Genomic DNA, 19,509 nt, shown 5'->3' on the forward strand with positions numbered 1-19,509 from the left:
TCAAGGATTCAGTCATGTTATTTATAGAGTGCAGGTGACACACGACCGATGTGCCAGCCAGAGGAAGCGTTTGTCATAACTTGTTTCTTGTTTACCGAAATACGTCGACATCATGTGGCAGAAATAAGCGCAGACGGATTACACTTCAACAGCGTCAGTCAACGCTGCTCCGGAAGGCCATGTGCATACTGCAGTGTCCCCATGTTGAGGTAGGCTTATAATTTGCACTGGATAAAACAGAGAATTGGCAAGCCGCTTTTCTGGGCTTCAAAACGGTCTTAGCGTACCTCCTACAGTCCCATAATTACACTGGGTCCCACCTTTAGACATTTTGGTCACCCGATGACAGTCGCCATTTTCATGACAAACGGCAATTTCCTTTGATACGCTCGAACAGTATCGCGTGGAATCGACACAGGAGGCAGAGTGTAGCTAACCAGGTCGGCGCCACTTTTTGTTTAGCTACAGTGATTGAAAAACGTGTGTATCTAGCACCACCGAAAGTGCAACCCTCATACATCAGAAATTCATCTGCGTCTGGGGCTATCGCGAATATCTATGAGCCGGGCTTTATTGAATAGCACTGTAGGCCGCACGCACAAGACTTTAGTTGAGCTCTCGAAAACCAGTGGTTTCGGAAAACTTGGTACTCAGATTAGATGAAGGTTCCACCCAAAACAGTAAAAGAAACACACAGAAGGCGTTCAACCAAACCTAATGTTTCAGAGTATTTCACAATACTGGGTATACCTGATTGTTCTAATGTTCCCAGAGTGGTTCACAACCTATCCAAAGACCCAAGCAACGAACCCCTGTACTAAAGAAAGCAGAATCCCGGATGTCTGCGCTAAGCTGATATCTCGAGCTATTGCTTGTGGATGATGTTGCTGGTCATGTGTCGACAAACCATGAACATCATTTCGTTGCATAGGCTTAACGATGGAGAATAGACGACTAGAAAGCCCACACAGCCACCGTTATAGTGCCTGATGCTGGGCGCTTACTTAAACATATACATATATATATATATATATATATTGCGTACATCCATATTGAAGCTCCACAGGAGCTGAAATTGCGATACCCCGTTGACTGGACTAAGTTTTTTGAGGCTAACACGCAGGGAAAGGGTACTGCGTTCCTTAAACGACTCTATCAAGAAAGACCTGGTCGGCAAAGATTTGGTCTAATTTCATGTCACCCTCCAAGAGAACATTGCGGTATCTTTGTGGTCGTAGTGGGTATTTCCTTTCCAGGGCTTGGTCGAGAGATTGGTTCTATCGTTTCGCTGCGTTTCCATAATACACTGCCGGCTTCAGTGGTGCAGTTAGCTTGTCTTTCTGAACAAGAAAGAGAAATACAACAGCCAAACAGACCACAAGTCCCCCCATTGGGCCCACGTTTATACGGCAACAGGTTTCGACTATTGAAATGCTTCGCCATTCGCCATTTCCATTGTTGGACTTCAGAGTCAGTTTCCTGTGCCAGGGGACGTAGTGCAACGACAACTGGAGCTGCATGTAGTGGTAAATGCATACACTACAAATGCTCAATCTTTCTGCAGACGGTCGACTTTATGTCGCAAAGGATTGAGTGCCTCGTGGCGGCTTCACTGAAGAACAAGCGGCATAACACCTTAGGAACTTACTGGTAGTGGTTCGTTCGTCACGATATTGTATCCCCTACGAGAGACAGAAATGCACGTGACACAAAACTTGAGCAGGCGGCACCTTGTTATTAAACAGGAGCACGCGTTTAAAGCGATGCAGCTATTTTTCGTGAGAATCTGGATTTCATGTTTTTCGATAAAGTCCGTGGTCCCACAGCAACGCGTAAAGTCGAAATCGGATACGTACGTTATTCCGGAAGTTCTCATCAATGTTAAAGGACGACTTACGAGGCTCCCGAGGCAAATCTCATGGGGGACAGTACTCTGGAGAAATGTGTATATAGTGCGTCGAATCGGCTGTCATCTTTGGCTCGCGTTTCCGCATCAACTGCGTGACGGATTCCATATCTGCCAATACCACAAAACCAGACAACAAACATATTATGCTTTAACCAATGGCCTGCCCCCCCCCCTCACCAGCAGAGATCCGTTTTAGCTACCACTGTTACAAAGACGCTTCCAAGCTCACGGCCCCGAAAAATGCGTGATATCCGGCCAGAATCTCTCGCGCTCTGTTGCACATCACTGTAGACTGAACGTACCTGGCCAGTCGTCGGTGTTCATTGTCGTCGAGGCGCTTGAGTGTTGTAGGGTCGTAAGCCTAAAGCTCGGTGTTCTCGCAACAGGAAGCAAGAGGAAGCATCGGCGTAGAACGACCAAAGAACAACACGAATAAACATCATAGTGCCCGACCTATAGACGCATTCCATCTAGCTTCTGGATCTTCTTGAAACTCTATTCACTGTCTTGACATATCTCACCTTTGTGCAACCGTGATACATCTACCTGCCCACTGCTATTTACCATTTGACTCTTGGTGTCGAACATGCCTCTCTGTCAATTCATATTCCTTCACTTTTTATCTATCTGTAAGCGTTACATTTACATAATCTTCCGGGAGTCTGTTTAAACAGCCATCTATGCAAGGCTGTCTGTCGTTCCGTTTGTGTATCCATCTACCTCACAGTCTGCTTTGCTGTTGCCTGAATTACAGTCGCGTACTTGCAGGAAGAGTCATCACACAAGCTTGACAGCCCCGTCTTGCTGCTCCAAATAAAACTGAGGCTAAATGTGCGGGAATCGGCGTATTCCGCACCCAATGTCATGCCACGAAACGTGCGAGATCTCTGCTCCAGTTACATGTAGAAGCGATACTTTCTCCTTTTGTGCAGTCCCTGACTGATGCGAGACAGAACAGGCCACCGTGCCATGTTCGCCTGCGAGCCAACTCGCTGTCACATGTCATACCTCGTGCGTAATTAGATTATAGAATTTCGACGGCCTTTGCCGAACGCCACTTGGTTCTCTCCTATTTTTTTTTGCCAAGATGTCTTCGTGCTTGCGATTCTCCAGCCTAAACAACGAATGGTTGACAGCTTTCGACCTTCAGAGCCAAGCACAATTTTCGACAGCCGGACTCGGACACAGTCAACTCTGAAAGTCGTTTATGTTGTGGGCTGAAAGTTGCTTTCCGAAGACACAAGACAATGTTGAAGTAGAGTACTAAGTTGACGCGCCCCGGTAAGCCCATCACCCACTCTTAAGGTCTTTTTTGATTTGAAGCACTTTATTCTTGTACCGACTCAAAGAAATAGAGTATCTCACAACGGAAGAAAGGCCGGACGATGAGGAAACATCTGTAGTGCCTCCCTTACAGACACATCTGCTGATCCTCGATAGGGTTAAGGAACTTGCCCAGAACCGGATTGTACTTCCTTGACGCCAGTTTACTTTGAGCCCGCGACTGTTCGGCAAGTCGCTCTTTCTGTAGGCATCTTCAGAAGCAGATCGAATTGTGCAGTCAGTTGATAACAACACACTCTACAAAAACATTGCCCCTTTCTCCGCAGGTAAAAAAGTTATGAGCGAAGGCAACCGTTTCTAAGAGATATCCAACTAGCTGAGAGGTTTGTAGATGGTTTTCACCTGCAACTCGCACAACGACCATCGCCTTTCTGTGGTCGGGTAGCACGTCGTTTACTCAGCGGGTGAAGGAAATGAATTGAAGTGCAGCATCACGGTGCAAAACACGTAAAAGCCATGCACGCGGACACTGGTTGTCTTAAGACTTGTCCGCAACTTTAGCGGGTACAGTAGCCAGACCGTGAAAGCCCCAGCCTGCGCAAGCGCAGTTCATATCCCATCGGGAGAGTGTATACGAATCTGGACACGCACCTCTTTGCGATCTGTATCATCTTTCACATACACGTTGGAGACGATGTCGTAGTCACGCTGGCGGCGGGGCTGGCTGAAGGACCGTGGTGCAACCTGCTTGTCTGGTGAACCTTGAGGGGCCAAAATGTTATACTCGGACTGCCGTCGAAGACAGTACCTACTACAAGGCCTGGCAACACCAGCTCGATTTCCAATTTCGCCTCTGGTGCTGAGATGCGTTATGATGTCATACCTGTACGAATAAGCACGAAGTGGCAAATCACTCAATTCACGTCAGAGCATGCCACCAAAATGAGCTGTCCGTAGAATCAGAACCAGCGATGCGCTACGCGTTAAACTGCCAATCGCAACACGCGTCCATAAGACAAAGTACCGAAAGAATCCCCTGTAGTGAAAAAGCAAATTTTGCGCCTTGGGCTTTTACCTACTGTTCCTCTTTCTCATGAAAACGCGTTGCCCGCGCCAGATGCCTTCTCTGTTCTGCTTCCTCTCTCTTGATGGCCTGTTGTTCCAGTTCCGCTGTCCGGTAGAGTTGAAGGATCGGATCGTAATCGAGTTGCCTCCTCAGGACTTGGGCTGACCAGCACACAATCGTAACTGACTAGGACTTGATTGAATTTCGTTAATCATCTCTCTTTTCATTTGAAGGGGACATGTCCATCCTGGCCTCAAAAAACTAACGTGGAAGCATATTTTCTGGTCTTACTAAGATCTGTTTTAGGTCCCCCTCTGCTTTCTGGTTGCCCTCGGGAGATTCCGATGGCTGACTGGCCATGCCCATTGCCCATCGTTACTGGATGAAAATACAGTATATTCTTTCGTAAAGAACAAAGAATACAAGATGGTGGAGGTGTAATGCTCGACTGTATGAACTAAAACCGCATACGTCTGGGACCTCTTCTTGCTTGGGGGGACAGCTTGTCTGCTGCTTGTGTTCTAGAGCCCAACTCAGACGCTGTTTTTCCGTTCTCTGACGACCACGCTCTCCCTGAAAAGTGGTTGCATTTGTACCCGCAGTCACCCGGTCTGGAGGCAGTCGACTGTTCAATGTGCCAGTGGCACACTTTTTTGCCGCTTCATACTCGTGAAGGTAGTTCGTCCAGCTTCTGTGGGCCTCTTCCATTGGTGACTGCTTCACATGAAAAGGTAACTCAGTCAGTCACCCCACACATGTGAGTGCGATGCCACAGTTCACATTGTCTCAGTAGCATCCTTTCTGCAAGAACGTGCATTTATACGCTTTACAGACTCTGCTTCTAAAAGTGAGCAACCGTCCTTGAGGTCATCTGCACTAGACACCAGCGAGCCAGGTTGAACTTTCTTTCGTTTTGTCGATGCTGCTTCTTGTGAATCCTTGCGTGCTCAACTGTGGCTCCATTTTCTCAGTATTCGTAGTCTTCTCATGCGGAGGTGGAACAAAAATTCTAGATCCTCTTCAGTTTCCTTTCACGGCTATACTGGACTCTGTCTGTTTATACGGCTTCTCCACATCTGGATTGACATGTGGACCACAATTGCGAGTCCGAGCCACTTGCCGGTATTAAGAAGAGGGATATGGTGTAGTAGAATGTGCGAGCACATCGACGTAAACGTTTACTGCAAAAAGACATATCAATGAGCCCAAGGAGGACGTAATCAATTGCAGTAGATTCTTACATGCAACGATAAGGTTAGGGCTGCCGCTGAGCCATACCCTTCTTACGTTTAGTTTTTCTGTTAAAAAGCAACAGGAAAGCAACGACCCCTTTTGCAAAGACAAAGTGTTTGGCAGAACCATCAACAGAAGACTGGTGCCACAATGTGCGGTAGCTGCGGTGATGTGTTCATTTGCCGGTCATCCTTTGAGACGGAAACACAGCGCTTGCTTTTACGGTTCACGCAGTTGAGAGATGTTGTCTTTCAGGATGCGGTTGCGTTCAGGCACACCTGTTAACAGTGCCTATATCTCTCATAAATGCGGAGAAGGACGAGGAATAACCGAAGGCGGTGCAAGCTCTGTGCTGCGATAGCAGCTTTTACGTACCGGTAAAAAGGTGATTCCAGGACTTCGGGGCAGGATATAAAACGTTTCGCAAGTGCCAGGACAACTCGTTGAGTCATCCAACGAGGATACACGCGGCTTTTCACAAGATAGTAGAACCGAGACTTTGCCCGTCTCAGGTCTGCAGTTGATGCGCGTGGATCATTAAGTTTCAATAGTGTCTGGTGGCCTCAAGGCAGATAGAGGCAGGCTCTCAGACCACATTCTCGCGTGTTCTCGTCTGGTCTTTTAAATGTCAATAAAGGCCTCTTAGTCCCAAATGTCGGGGGGCTACACACATTCCGCCCGAATGCAAACATGCCCCAGGGTGAGGCCTTGCACACACTAGAATACGACTATTTTGATTCAGAATGACACACAAGATCCACATTCAAGGGAAAAATGGTGGAACGCGTATCACCGCCAATGAATACATGGAAACAGCCAAAGCGAAAACGCATTCTGTATATACTGGTACATAGTTTATCTAGGGCGAGACCCGTAACTGCTCCGCAGTGAACAGAACATTGTTGCCATATTGTATCGACCCTACATCTCAGCATAAAGGCTGATCTTGTGTAGAGAGTACCCGTAGAACTAGGGGGTTCATTCTGCGCGTGTATGCCTGTCTTTGTTGAGTCAGCAAGCATTCTTAATGTAAGTTCCCGGCAATCTCTCAACCGCGGGGGACTGCAGGAAGCGGAACAGCCCCTCTTCGCGTTCTTTCTTTACACAGCCAGAAGTGGATCACTTCTTTTGGTTTGCGGCGGATTCCGTCGAGTTCATATCATCCATTCATTCGAAAAGTCGATCAAGGAATTACGCATGCAGCCCTTTCGTGCCGGTGGCTTCCAATGTGGTCCATGACAAAGGCCTCTATCGAATGCTTTGCTGACATTTCGAAACGAAAACACGTTGATTTTCGCAAGACTCCTAAAACAACATCGTCTCTGTTACTATTATCGGCAACTCAGTATCACAAACGAGGAATGCATTTTATTGAACTACACACCAAAAGAAATCTGATTCAGAAGGCAGTTTCACCATGGTGAGTATCCCTCAGGTTTGAGATTCGTTCTATCCCGTATGGGGAGAAAAGGAACTTTGATTTTGGCGTTGTTCGTCTTTGCTACGGATGAAGCACATGTGAATGCCCAGACACCAGACGCACTTTGTCCTCCTCTCTTCATAGAGACATACGTACCTTTTTAAAAAGCAGGCTTCCTTGCGGCATTCTTTACACAGGCATATCCGGTGCCGCGCTCGGCCCCTAAGGCGAGGATGAAGGAGTTCAAATATCGCAGAGTCGGAGAGTTCTCACGAGTAGATGAATCCCTTTTCGGAACGCCTTTCGAAAGAGATGTTCTCATCACTGGAAAGGATACTGTAATGGCTTTGTGGGCTGAGAAAAAGCAGCGGTCGTGCGGTGTGGTTTCCGATACGATTGTCCTGAAGAATGACGAGATCACGGAGATGAAGGTGAGAACAAGTTTTTGATCTCTCAGCCTGAGAACAATACACAGTTTCTCCTTAAACCTTTACAGGAGTGAAGGTTATCATGACAAGCTCACAGAGTGGCACATCCAGAGGATGTGGACCTCCTTTGTAATATTGAAGGAGAACGTTGTTGAAGCCTCCCTGTCTGAAACATGTATGCCTCTTTTTATTTGCAGTCAGAAGTAAGAAGCGTAGCCATTACACGGTGCTTGGGGTAGAAACTCCCACTTCAAATCCGCGCCTCGTTCCTATCCAGCCAATGAAGGCAGGATTCACTTGTGTGGTTGGCGGGAGATGGAACGACCTCGGTGAACTTATCTGTTCTTTCTTGCACCTGCCAGTCCAGCATCGATCCTCCTCCTCTAGTTCCAAAAGGTCATTTGAAAATGAAAGACGAACTCGGGTTTGACGAACGCCTCGCGGCTTCTCAGGTTAGAGGATAGGAAAAGTAAGAGGTGGACGTTGCACGAAGATGCGGTTGGAAGCAGAACCGAACAAGTGGCGACACCATAATTTCTTTGAAATGTGTGTCGAGAAGCAAAACTCATCTCCGCTGTTATGACATGTAACAACATAAAATTTTCCACACGTGCAACGTACATCACCGTCACGTCCAGCAATAAAGCTGGACATGGAAAGATTCTAGAAGGCACCGAGAACCAACATACCTTAACCCGTCTACACTTTTTTATGAACGACAGACTAAGCAAACTGACCCCATGAGACAGAGCTTCTACATTTTATGTCTTTGCGCGTTCCGCTGTCCGTAGTCTGCGCACGCCTCGCACAGAAATCGCTTACTATTCGATGCGTGTGAGCCTCAAATACTCTTTCTAATGAACCACTTCTTGGAAACGGACTTCTTGTTGTTATTACGGAGACTCTTACTTATATTCTTTGACTTCGTTCTCAAAACCAGTTTTCGTGTGCGTCAAGCAGAAGGAAAAATAACTCTATACGCTTGAACAAGCAAAGGTTCCGTGGGTCAAGCTCCAGTCTGCATAGTGTGTCACTAATTATATGTATGTATATACATATATATACATACACTATACATGTGCCTAAAAGTTACCTTTTCACGTAGAGTGAATGAGCGGTGCTTTCACGACATGTGTTCACATATGCGGAATATGTGCCCAAACACGACTCCAGGAAAGGAAAGGTCGGATGCTGGCACGAGAGGCAGAAAGGCGAAAGAAGGAAATTGCGAAATTGAACACTGAAGATTTGCTTGTGGACTCAATTCGTAACAAGGAGCTCGTAGCAAAGTATGAGCAGCGTGACGAGGTCAAAAGGATGAATCAAATGATTCTTCACAGCAAAGTAAACACCATACGAGACACGCAGATGGAACAGAAAAAGTGAGTAGTCTTGCGGACTCCAGGAACCGAAAATTGTCGCCTGCTCGGCCACACGTTTTTACCTTTATACATAATCACAGGGTTCCATCGTGCTGCTGCTAGAACCCTCCACAACATTGGGATCACTGAAACATCCCTTGATCCTGCCCAATTGAGTGACGCCAACTTCCATAGAGCGTTCTTATCGGATTTTCACTACGCCAGCAGCATGCTTTCTTATCATATCTGCGTACCTCAACAGCATTCTGCAGCTCACTGTTTGTTGGGAACTCTAGTGAGCAGCCTGCGGATTTCGATGCATTCCATATTACTACCGAAAGGAAAGAGGCTTCTGGTGTTCTTCTACATGTTTCCATTCGCTCACCTTCCACCACAAAGCAGCAGAGATGAGAGCAAGCAAGTGGAGTAGACGGAATTGGTTGTCCTTTAAACACTATATTTTTCAAGGCAATGGAAATCTGAGAACGAGGCAATGGAGAAGAAGCTTGATCTCATCATGGATATTACTCTCATTCAAGGCATGCAGCAAGATGAGGAGAAGGAACAGAACCGGCAGCAGAAGCTAAAGGCAGAGGCCGCCATGATTCGCAACCAGATCGCAGAGCGCGAGGTATGTGAGATCAAGTGACTTTGAATGCCGTTGTCTGCTAACGGTGAGCGAAAAGTTGTGCATACTCTTACGTATTGTGAGGGGCACAGCCGCCACATGGAACCGCGTTGAACCTCATGGGGAATTCGGTAACCGAACGCTGAAATAAATAGCATAACCGCTGACATAGCTCAGTACACTGACACTCAGAAAAACTGAGACTGAAGTCGACATGTTCTAAAAATTCCTGAATCATTCTTCAGGGGGAGAAGGTAGAACAGGTGTATCTTCAAGGAAGCAACTTGAAGAGAACCTAACATGCCATTAAGAACGGAGTAGAACTGAGAGGGAAAGATTGTTCTAACCCCAATCCGTATATATATATATATATATATATATATATGTGTCTGCGTTGATGAACATGTCTGCGTCGAGCGGCCACGAACTGCCAACGGCTGCTGGGCATACTCCATGTGGGCAGGCACGAAGACAACTTGAATTGGAGGAAAGAGAACGGGAACGCCAACTGTTGGTGAAGCAGATGGAGGCTCTTCAGTTCGAGGAAATGAAAACGAAACTTCAGAAAGAGGAGACAAAACGCATGCTCATGAACGAGATAAATACGCATAACGCGAAAATTTCCAAAGGTATCGGTTTACCTTCTCTCCAGACAGCCGACGATGATTCTCCGTTTATACCGCCCTCTGCAGATGATACGGTACAAAAATGGCCAATCCTAAAGCGGAGATTGATACAGTTTTAGTCCGTCTCTATCAGTGCTTTCTTTTGGATGCAAACTGTCTGGTATGAGCTTGTGGTTGACGCTTGGGGTACGTTCTAAGTAGTCGCATAGGCTGGAAGCTGAAAGAAAAAGGAAGGACTGATTTCCCTGGTATCAAGGTCACGTGCTGGCATGTCGTTCAGCTGAGTGTAGCTGGCGCGATGGTCATCAACCCTGATAGTGTGCTATGCTCCTGCCGCTGGTAACGAACCTGCTGTGTTCAGAAAAAGAAGAGCGACAGTCTGAGCGGCTCAAAGAAGACATCGCAATTGCAGAATATCAGCGGGAGAAGGCTCAAAGAGAGAAGGAACTGGAAGATAGGAAGCGGGATATTATGGCCGCGAAGGAAAAAGAAATTGCCGCGATTTATGCGAAGCACGAGAAGGTCATGGATAAACAAGCTGAAATGGACGCATTGAGGGCAAGACGGTGAGTATGCTGTACAAAACTGTTTTCGGTGCTCTGTTATTGTCAGACTTTAAAACGGCACTGTCTCCATTCTCTATGGACGACCAAAGAGTACAATAACATGCGGAGGTGGTACATACCGTGTCAGCAGCGATAATGGTAATTTTTTAAGCCATCGCAGTAGCAGGGCGTCTTCCTGCATATCAGCGGAGAGCATGGTTTTGCTTTTCACGTGATCCCCAAAATATATCGTTGATAAAACGATACTCAACTGAGCTACACAGTTGCTTGAGATCGAAACCTGGCATAGCGTGACTGACCAAAACTTCCTGATCATCCTCACCCAAGACAGGCTCCGCGTCTGATGAGCATCTTAGCCGATTAAACAACGACAGTTGATGGCTGCTATAGGCATGTAAGTCAGTCTCCTTGCTATGGTGGATATAGAAGGCTGCTTCATCGCTGAGGACATTGCTGAAAATTCTAAAAATCCGTGACCCAAGCTCGTGCAGTGATGGTTGACTTGTAATATCACGCTCGAACTAGGCCAGAATGGCAGCAAGTGCCCCATTTCCAGAATCAACAGATGTGTGGATGTTCTCTGGACGTCCTTATGATCTGGCGGGTGTCCATATTTTTGTCAGCTTATCGTAAACGAACATTATTTCGCCTCTGCAAAAATACACTAGGCAGGAGCCACGGGGCGAAAGGCATTTACCATTCACACCTGTCATCACCAGTCTTGTGGAACCAGGATCACCCTCCAGAAAATTCCGGTCGTACACGTCGATGCACTTAAACGATAACTTCAGATGTGTTTTTTTCTACATCTCTGAGGAAACGTTTCACTCACAGTGGCTTCGCGAACACATATATTCTGGATAATTAATGTTAAATCGGCGGTGTGGTCTCTCTAACCCTTACTATGTGAATGGCTATGCTCCACTTCGCTGTAGGGCAATGGACGAACGGGAGAGACGAGAGAGACTAAAAGAAGCCCAGGAGAAAGAGCGGTTGGATCGGATCAATGCGGAACTTGCTGAAGCTCGTCAGAAGCAACACCACGACAAAATTCAAACGCTAGCACAGATGGCAGTTGCCGACAAAGAGGAGTTCGATCGCATGGCTCGTGTTCAAAGACAGAGTGAAGAGGCTGAGAAGAAGAAAACTGCAGAGGAGCAACTAAAGCGGAAAAAGCATGCAGAGGAACTCAGACGACAAATTGAGGAACACGAGAAAACGAAGCTTGAACGAAAACGCGAGCAGATCGAAGAGGCCATCCGTCTCAAGAAAGAACAGGAGAAAGACCGAAAAACTTTGGAAACGATAAAGGTAAATCGAAAAGTCGTGAAGGACCGAGAAAAACATGATGAGATGCGAAGCACTCCAGCCTACCCTTCTGTTCCCCGTTTCCCCCAAGGACACACAAGATATGGGGGAAGACTCTAAACACTTGTGTCGTCCCCTTACTTCCGTCGCTGCTTTGCTGTCGGTTTTCACTTGATTATTCAGCTCACAGCACACTAGCCGCTCTCCTCTGGCTATCTCCTTTGCGTCTCTTTCGCCACATTTCTTTTGTTCTTTTACTAGACGAAACATGGCCGACCACACGGAAAAAGAGTCTTTCTAGAACGTGATGAGAAACGGCATGCCAAGACTTTCGCGCACGCACCCAGCTCGCAACAATCCATCTTCTTACTTCCATTTGCAGTCCTGTCAACGTTGCCCGCGCTTGACTTGTTGCTCCAACAACACGAAGCGACACGCATCACGTCATCCAGGGATGACTAGTGACGAATGCCTGTACCAATTTAGTTATCGTCTCGTTCATCTGCACAGTCTCTGCAGTTGTTCCCTTTGCGTATCAACCGTAACGACACTTCTCGTTCTTTTTCTGATCTGAGCTCTGCATATATCAGATACAGCACATACTTACGAGCTAGCTCAAGTCTTTGCACTTATTCTGTGCAGATGAGAAAACTAAAGGAACTTCAAGAATCGGGTGCCGCGCCTCCATATACCCTCCTTTTCCAAAAAACATCATTCTGCTGAGAGGGAGATTCTCAGCCCTTTTTCTCTCAAACAGTACATGTATACATGGCGCGCCGTTCTTGCAGGTAGTTTGAATTTTGGTAGGTTTCTCCCTCCCTCCCTGGCGTATGCAGTCAATTTCATGTTGCAAAATCATACTTGATCGCACATGTATGATCTCGCACATGGGCTTCTAAGTGCTTCTTCTCTCTGAAAGAAAAACGTGAAGGAACGCCCGTATGCATCTCTGTATACTCAGCATGCGTATGTCCACTGATTGACGCCAGTCACGAGAACGAATGTGAACGGCGCGTATTGCAGAAGGCAACAACAACTCAGAGGGTCTGCTACCGGCCGTAGGATGTTTCGCTCCCCTTCATGGAATATCAACATGCAGGTATTCGTATAGCTGCATAACTCTTCATTTGTGTCGAAGCGTATGGGTGTATTTTCACAGTCACTACGCTGCCCGGTAGGGCCATCCAGAGACATGGCGATTCGTTGTCGGCGGCTGGTGGTAGGCCTGGCCCGTCTCTGATATTGCCGTGAGTCCTGCGAACGATATAGACGTGGCAATGAGCTACAGTGCCTGTGTCCTTTGAGCGCACGAACCGGACCTTGTTTGCCTGTCGTTTCCACTCTGTGAGAAGTATTCTCAACATGTACTTCGAAACGAGGAATCGCATTTTCAACCTCATAGTTCCTGTCACCTCCAAAAATGCGCGCTCCTCACCAAAGGAAGGCCAGTACTGCAGTCACTACCCCAGAAAACGTCACAGAACAAGAGCCACTTTTCAGCCCGTTGTCCAGCGCGAACATCTCGTTCACACACGGAAAACTTTGTTGTGCGCCTGATTTTCATACACAAAAGCGCGTTCCCTACTAACACCTCTTGCCGTCTACCCTCAATCCGCTATCTCGCTCCCGACTGCCTCCCGCGGAGGCATTCTGTAGAATTTCTTCGACTACGCACAAAGCAGGTTCAGAGCAGTGACCTGCGGTATGCCAGCGCCTGTCCCGTGACCGCTGTCAAAATTTGATTCTCTGGAAAACGTCTTTCTCGAACCACTCATTCCGGCTTCCAACAGGTATATGTTACGCCCGCTGTGAAAGGGCACGCGAGCGCTGAACAGACGATCACCGCGAAAATTGCCTGCGGTCGCCTTCTTCTCTTTTTCCTGCACACACACACACACACACACGCCAGGGGTGACCTACTCTAATGGAGTTGATGTTCCCTATCACAAGACTAAATTCGGCTTTGAACGAAGTAGGAAACGCTGAATGCCCACGGGTTGAAAACATGCACAAGACGAAAACCGTGATGTGTCGGTTTCTGTGTACTGCTAGGCGTGCGTGCATTCTTGTTGTTGTTTTCGAGTTCCGTACCGTAGGGATTCGAGGCGGAGAACTTGTGGCCCGTCCCAGAAAACCGCTGTGTCTTCTTGTCAACTTTAGTTCGGCTCTTTGCCTTCAGGTTGAGCTCCACTCTGGGCGGAACCGAGAATCCAAATGCCCGTGCTACGCGTTGAAGGTCCAAGGCGTGGACGTTGAAAATGTCTTTGAGAGTATGAGAGGCGTACGCCTGAGAGGCACACGGACGGAATGAGCGAGACCTACCTCTGCAGATGACGTGCAATTATGTAAGGATAGGACCGTGTACAATAGCAGAGGCAAGACAAAACTGTGTGGTAGTTCGACACTACTCTAAGAACTGGCGAAGGAGTGTCCATATGGAGGCTAAGAAGCAGAACACTGAATGCCTGGATACAGAGGACGACATCTAGTCGAATAGGAAAGCATTACATACAAATATGAAGATATTCATTCAGGCATACACACAGACACAGAGGGGATGTGCTTACATGAAGATAAGAGCGATATGCATCTTGGGAAGCTTTGTGAAGGTAGTAGTTTTTCTCGATTAAGCGTTCCAGCTGACTCTGGACATTGGCGATTTTGTTTGAGGGGAAAGTGTATTCGTTGAGGGGAACTCCCGCTTGTTTAAGATACCGCAGAAAGCCAATCTCTTCAGCCATAAGAAACAGCAGGGCTTTTCCGGTACCCCCCGCACCTCGAGCTGTACGCCCCACACGGTGAATGTACTCCTTTGGATCATCAGGTGGGTCGTACTGGACGATCCAGTCAACCTAAAAGGAGAGGCAACGTCGAAACAGAACAAGAATGTGCACATCATATCACCGCTTAAGGGCACCGTGGCCCAGAACCAGCAGTCGCGCACATGCAGAGAAGATGCCTGATGATTCAGACGAGCCAAATTTCAGATCCTCTATTCCGCCGCTACGCCCAGCACCAACACGGGACAAGTTGCTGAAAGGTGCACATTGGCCGACTGTTTTGCTGACATCTACACGACCGACTGCAGCCTTCACTCGCCCTCGTTTGCACCAAGACAGGTCAAAAACATTTGAAATTTGGCTCAGGGATGCCGGTACTGGAAGGCGTCGGATGTATGTTTCCGCGTTTCTACGTCCCTCCGGATACAAGGAGCGGCCAGCGCATGCGTGCGTGTGTGAGTGAGACACAGGCTCAATGAAGTCATGGATGCACACTTGTTGAGTCGCGCGAATTCCAACGATTCCTAATGCAACCAAACTGATAGTAAAAAATGATACATTTGCTACGAATCGTGAACGGTGAAAACGTTCCTCACCTTGGGAATATCGAGACCACGTGCAGCGACGTCCGTGCAGAGAAGAATGCCCTTCTGCACAGTCAAAACGAAACAAATAACGAGAAGCTAAATCCGTGACACAGAGAAACACACTGTGCGCTGCAGTGGCCCCTCTCAGCAGACGAACCCAGGAACTCACGCAAAAAAACAGCACGACATTCTCTCTCCTCTTGTGTCTCCTCTCCCGCAAAATCCAGTAAACGCGACGGTAAACGTCCATCCTTCCTCGTTCCACGGTCGCGACACTACCGGCCGAGGGGTCAAGAACTTCAACGTAGTACACATAGACACAGGACGAGTCTGAGCGGGGCAACGTGCATGCCAAATCACTGGAAAGTGGTTGATAGAGAGTTCGGAACTCGTCGCTTTTCACAAACGGCTGACGAACAGCTAACAGCCAACGGCGTAAGACTGCCTCTTAGCACTGGTGGACGAAAGAGATCTGCCAGGGTGCCTCACTTCAGCATTGCAGAAGTCGTAGTACGTCGACATCCGAGCATTTTGTTTCTTCTTGCCGTGAATGCACGTCGTTGGAAGATCGATGTAGTTGAAGAGCTCATCGTGGAACCGGACCGACATGCAACTGCTGAAGAAAACCATAATCTTCTTCTCCCGGTTCTTCTTCAAAAATGTGAAAAGGAGAAGAAAACGTTCCTCTGCGGGACAGACAACATAGCCCTGCTGGATGCCGCGAACCGTCGCCACGGTGTCCTTGACCTGTCACACAAAGCCCCATCGAGTGCCCATAACTATTTCATGCTGACAGAAATGAGAACCTCAAAGTGGGAGCGCTCCTTTTGGAGTATTGCACCACAGTATTCGAATTGGAACACTAAAACACAGTAAACCGGTGTCCGGACACACACATGCTCACGTAGTTTCGGCACCCTGTCGCATCGCCATTCCTCGTTTTAGAGACACGAGAGTTTACGTGCTAAACAGAAGCGAAGAATGCCCAGAAGTCTCAATTCGACGAGAAACACTCACCTCAACGAAAACAGGTTTCTTAAGGGAAAGTCTAGCGAGGTCGGCCACTTTCGCGCTTTGCGTTGCGGAAAAGAGACACGTTTGGCGGGTTTGGGGAAGCATCTGGAGAATGGCGTTCATTTCCTCTTCAAATCCAATCTGAAGGATTCGATCTGCCTCGTCGATCACCAGCGAGAGGAGGTTGGAATACTGAAAGCCCTGAGTTGCGCAGAAACAAAGACGAATGAACGAAGGAAACAGAATAACGTTCCTGAGAGAACCTGAAAGGTGACCATACAGTACTGGGTATTGTTCTGCTCCTATCCCTATCGCGTGTCTCTCTCCCTTGACGTCACTGTCTCCCATGCGTCTCCGTTTCAACTCCCGTTCGTTTCCTTTTCTTCCCTTTCCCTTCCCCTTCCACAGCTGCTCCCTGAATCCGGTGATTCCCCCAAAACGCGGGTGTTTTACTGGTGCCAGATCCTCCCTTCTCGGTCGCCCTTTCCCCCTGACGTTTGTCTGTGCTCTCTGTTTTTCCTCACCTTTGTGTTCTGAAGGTGATCGAGAAGTCGTCCAGGCGTGGCGACCAGAATGTTCACTCCCTTCTGCAGCTTTTCGACTTCGTGCTTCCTGTTTGCGCCCCCAATCACGAGACCGAGGGTCTGAGGGAGGAACTTCGCCAGCTCTGCTGCGACATCAAAAATCTGCAAAGACAACTCTCTGGTAGGGGAAATGACGATCACCCCCGTCCCATTGCGAGGAAGAAATTTAACTTGGTACAGGAGCTCGACGGCCGGGACAAGGAAAGCGAGGGTTTTTCCAGATCCTGAGAGCAAACGCCGGAAACAGGAATAGAAACAGAGAGACGTCGAGGCTCCGGACCAAAACAAATGGGAAGCAATTACCACACTTATCCACAGGTCTCGTGAGTCAGGCAAGGACGCAAAGCAGTAATTCGATGAGATTGCAAACGCGACGAAATCAAGAGTTATCTAAACTGAGTAGGAGCACGAAGCCATGGGCGTTGTTCACTCAGAAAACAACCCCGTACGCGGAGCGGGACACACGGAGAGAAAGTGGCCAACCATTCAATGGAATCGAGTGCCTTCGGGGCGCAGAGGATGCGGATGCCACAACTGAGGGCTTAGGCGCAAGGGTGCCGAGGAGAAAGGAGAAAACAGGGATGAAGAGAGGAGGGAGGGAAGGAAGTACCAAGGAAATGAGAGTCCAGCCCGTCAGATAGTAAATGTGTTCAAAAAAATAGTGGCGACTGAGAGGGTGTCACAACTGAAGAGACGCAATCGGGAAAGCAAGAACGGGGAAATGTGAAACGGCTTCTGGGCGAGGCAGGCATTATCCCGTTGTCACAAAATTACAGCGGATGTGCTTTTTATCTCCCTCTGATGTGTCTCCATAGCCGCGAGATTTGCACTGTTTTTCTAGAACTCCGTCAAATGCAGAAATTCATCTTTTGAGGGCAGTGTCTACGCACCTGTTTTAGCCGCTCCCAAGACGTCTCTGCCCTCCAGAAGCCGGGGGATCGACTTGGCTTGGATCTCTGTCAAGCGTTCCATCTTCATCTCGGCGAGAGCCTTTTTGACAGGGTCACAAATGTCGAGGGACTCGAATGTGACATCGCTGAAGAAAGAATCCTTTCCTAAAGAACACGCAGAAAACGAAGGCTAAACAAAGTGGCAGATCGTACTAAAGAGCCACGCATCCAGGTTGTCCAGGTAAGGATTCCCGAGTGTTAGGAGGGAAGAAACAGCTGCGACAATCCCCCACTTGCGGGGTAAACAGTGGTGGATGTACATCCATTTATCACGGATTCTCATTAACCAAAAAACGCATAATATTTATATTCCGCATCTTAAAGAAATGTGAGTAGAATCTAGTAGTGACAAAAACGGTTCCTCCGTCGACACCAAAGCGGTCCGAAAACAGCGAACCCGGTTCGCCAGGTTGAAAACCTTTGTTGGGATACAGATTACTCTCACAATTTTCATTGCCTACAGAGACCGCCTTCGCCAATGGCGCGCTCACATCGATACTTTAAGTCTAGGACGGTATTCCCGAGGGTACGTATTGAAGCACGATAAATGCCTCTATGAAAACACGAGCTCGAGTAGTGTCTTGATAACTTTCCGGTGGGCACAGAGGCAGTCCTGATCGGATAAGCACGCCCACAAGACGTGCCGTTCAAACTACACAGCGAAAAGGCAAGAACTCCTTACCAGTGGCCTTGTCTGTCTTCTGTACGCCTTGCTGCTCCGCGCTGTCGCCAGAATCATCTGTTGGACCTTCCGATTCCGGTTCTTCTGTTGACGAAGGCATTTGCTCTTGGTCCTCTGTTGGTTCTTCATTGACAGGGTCGCACTCCCGAATTTTCTTCTTTTTCTTCTTCACTTCCACCTCCGATGCATTTGCAGAAGCCGCAAGGCTCCTCTTGCTGTTTTTTTTCATGGTTGTTATCTTAATGCGAAGTCAACTAATTTACGTCGCTGCATGCACCCGGTGTCCCGAGTCAAATAGCACTTGCAAACAATTGCGAGACGCCACCGACGGGCTCCCGTATGCTCGTCAAGAAAGTGAGACTGCGTTCCGTGGCTTCGACACTCCGGAGTGAAAAAAGAGACGGAACTGCAACTTCGAGGAAGAGAACAGAGAACGGCGAAGTCATGCACAGTGAAACGCATGCGTGCGTTTGCAATCGATTTTCGCGCTGCCCCGTTCGTCAGGGACATGGAAGCAACCGGCAAAAGGGTAGTAACACTGAACAAGTCACTTGCCCCTACATAACCTTTGGAAAGCAAAGAGGTTTGTTTCACGTATACGGGTCTAGAGGAAAAGTGTTACGCTCCACTGAAGGCAACAGAATTGGTACCCTCTCAGCCGGCCCCACAACACATCAAGCCTACCGCAACAAGGCTCATTCATGCGCCCCAGCAGTGATCATTCACGCGAGAGCCCGCGTGCTGAAGCAAACATTTTGGGAGCCTATGTCTTTATAGGTGGAGCAGCGGTAACTGAACCAGGTTTTCCGGCGAACTTGTCATTGAAACACATCTTTTGCTCCCCTTATTTTTCCCGGGGTCTCCTGAAGGAGCCGCAGGATCCAAGCTCCCGCTGCTCTCCGTATTGAGGAATGTGCCGCGAGTATTTGACGTGGTTCACCGGCAATACTTTATTCACCATCCTGGTTTTCTGAATCTCTCTTTATCAACTGCACAGCATTGAGCAATTGCCGCTTCATGCCTGCAAATCCAGGGCTTTTGCCTGTACGGAATGGGACTTGTTACCTCAACGCGACACAAATT

At 48.1% G+C, this 19,509-nt stretch overlaps 2 protein-coding genes across 2 annotated transcripts; one reads left to right on the forward strand and one right to left on the reverse strand.

The window, feature by feature from the left end:
- Positions 1 to 6,926: 6,926 nt before the first annotated feature.
- TGME49_312980 (hypothetical protein) lies at positions 6,927 to 12,554 on the forward strand. Its single transcript, XM_018782738.1, has 7 exons — positions 6,927 to 7,343; positions 7,703 to 7,792; positions 8,514 to 8,722; positions 9,170 to 9,332; positions 9,793 to 9,958; positions 10,317 to 10,521; positions 11,457 to 12,554. Exons 1-7 carry the CDS (start codon positions 7,146 to 7,148, stop codon positions 11,947 to 11,949), a joined length of 1,524 nt encoding a protein of 507 aa, XP_018635455.1. The 5' UTR covers positions 6,927 to 7,145; the 3' UTR covers positions 11,950 to 12,554.
- A 293-nt stretch (positions 12,555 to 12,847) lies between these two features.
- TGME49_312990 (DEAD/DEAH box ATP-dependent RNA helicase) lies at positions 12,848 to 18,824 on the reverse strand. Its single transcript, XM_002364470.2, has 9 exons — positions 18,427 to 18,824; positions 17,685 to 17,849; positions 16,735 to 17,018; positions 16,214 to 16,411; positions 15,686 to 15,943; positions 15,206 to 15,259; positions 14,397 to 14,681; positions 13,921 to 14,116; positions 12,848 to 13,709 (listed from the first exon to the last, which is right to left on the reverse strand). Exons 1-9 carry the CDS (start codon positions 18,653 to 18,655, stop codon positions 13,669 to 13,671), a joined length of 1,710 nt encoding a protein of 569 aa, XP_002364511.1. The 5' UTR covers positions 18,656 to 18,824; the 3' UTR covers positions 12,848 to 13,668.
- Between the last annotated feature and the right edge of the window lie 685 nt (positions 18,825 to 19,509).

This window comes from Toxoplasma gondii, chromosome XI (assembly GCF_000006565.2).
Source record: "Toxoplasma gondii ME49 chromosome XI, whole genome shotgun sequence".
Lineage (NCBI taxonomy): Eukaryota > Apicomplexa > Conoidasida > Eucoccidiorida > Sarcocystidae > Toxoplasma > Toxoplasma gondii.